The sequence below is a fragment of the Piliocolobus tephrosceles genome, unplaced genomic scaffold (assembly GCF_002776525.5).
Source record: "Piliocolobus tephrosceles isolate RC106 unplaced genomic scaffold, ASM277652v3 unscaffolded_39800, whole genome shotgun sequence".
NCBI classification, from domain to species: Eukaryota; Metazoa; Chordata; class Mammalia; order Primates; family Cercopithecidae; genus Piliocolobus; species Piliocolobus tephrosceles.
In genome coordinates, this window is record NW_022324088.1 from 16,959 (window position 1) to 18,512 (window position 1,554).

Genomic DNA, 1,554 nt, shown 5'->3' on the forward strand with positions numbered 1-1,554 from the left:
GATGGAACAGTCCTGTTGGGCACGTGTGACTGGAGGAATGAGGAAGGCTGGGTCATGAATGTGGATGGCACAGGAGACCTTGACTTGCAGGAAAGACAATGAGCTCACCCCTTTGTGCCCTATGTTGGGGGCAGTGTTGGCGCATCCTACAGGACATGCCCAGCAAACAGAAGAGCAGCTGTGGGATGAGAAGATGAACTCAGAGATGCAGCGTGAGGCCTCCAGGTCCAGACAGCTCTGTAAGTCAAAGCGATGAGCTGCGCATTGATGTTAAAATGGAGCTTATAAATATTTAAAGCCTCACCCAAGTGTGTTCTAATATAAATGCTGTGACCCTGACCTCCTGGGGATTGACAGAGGAAGTGATGTCACTGTGGGAACTGCCCTGTGGGGACAAGGACGTCCGTCATCCTCTGCTCCTGCTCACAGTGACACTGATCAGGTAATGCCCCCGTCCTGGCCTGACCCTGCCATGGGCACCAGGCTCCTCTGCTGGGTGGTCCTGGGTTTCCTAGGGACAGGTGAGTCCTCAGAACACCAAGGAGTTTCATTTTTTTTTCTGTGTGTAGGCGTGTGTGTGTGTGTGGATGTGTGTGTGTGTGTGTGTGATGACTACAAATGTTTTCGTTATTCTGTTGCCAAATTCTACTTCCACAGATCACACAGGTGCTGGAGTCTCGCAGTCCCCAAGGTACAAAGTCACAAAGAGGGGACAGGATGTAACTCTCAGGTGTGATCCAATTTCGGGTCATGAGTACCTTTACTGGTACCAACAAGTCCCAGGGCAGGGCCCAGGGTTTCTGACTTACTTCCAGAATGATGATCAACTAGACAAATCAGGGCTGCCCAGTGGTCGGTTCTCTGCAGAGAGGCCTGAGGGATCCGTCTCCACTCTGAAGATCCAGCGCACAGAGCAGGGGGACTCGGCCGTGTATCTCTGTGCCAGCAGCTTAGCCACAGCGTGGCACAGTAGCCTCCTTCCTGTTCACAAACCTCATCCTTCTCTCTCCTTGCGGCTCCTAGAGACCCTTAACAGAGGCCTCTCTTTGATCCTCACATTTCATGGGAAAGAAGTAGATTTGGACATCGGCTGTCCTTTGGGTAGAAAGAGACCACAGATTCATTCCTGAAACACAGTGAATACAAATGTAGGTGGTGAAAACAATCCTGGCCCACTGCACTCTAGGAGTCCTTGGAGCCAGCTCACTGCTCCAAGCCAGGAGTGGGTGTCTTAGCCTTGGCCTTCAGGGCAGATATGCATCTTCTAAAGGTATTGGAGGCTGCTGTGTTGTCCACACACATGAGGTTGACAAGGGCAGAAAACATGCCTCTTCTTCATATGTTGGAATATCTGGCATCTGGAAGGTCTAAGGCTACATCTCCAGGAAGATCTTTCTTCTGAAACCTCTTCTATCCCTGTCACCTTGGAAGTTTCTGCAACAAAATATCAAACCTCTCTTCCTATTTGAAGTAAAGGTCTTTGCAACTTTTCTGGTCCTTATTTGATAAATACAATCATGATAACAATATGACTTCATTTCTTCTGCCTACTTT

The 1,554-nt window shown here is 49.4% G+C and overlaps 1 gene segment (V, D, J or C); it reads left to right on the plus strand.

Moving 5' to 3' along the window:
- The first annotated feature begins 361 nt into the window (after positions 1–361).
- On the plus strand, positions 362–1,171 carry LOC113223217. The segment is given in 2 exon segments: positions 362–521; positions 658–1,171. Coding segments are annotated over 2 exon segments (549 nt in total).
- Positions 1,172–1,554: the final 383 nt, after the last annotated feature.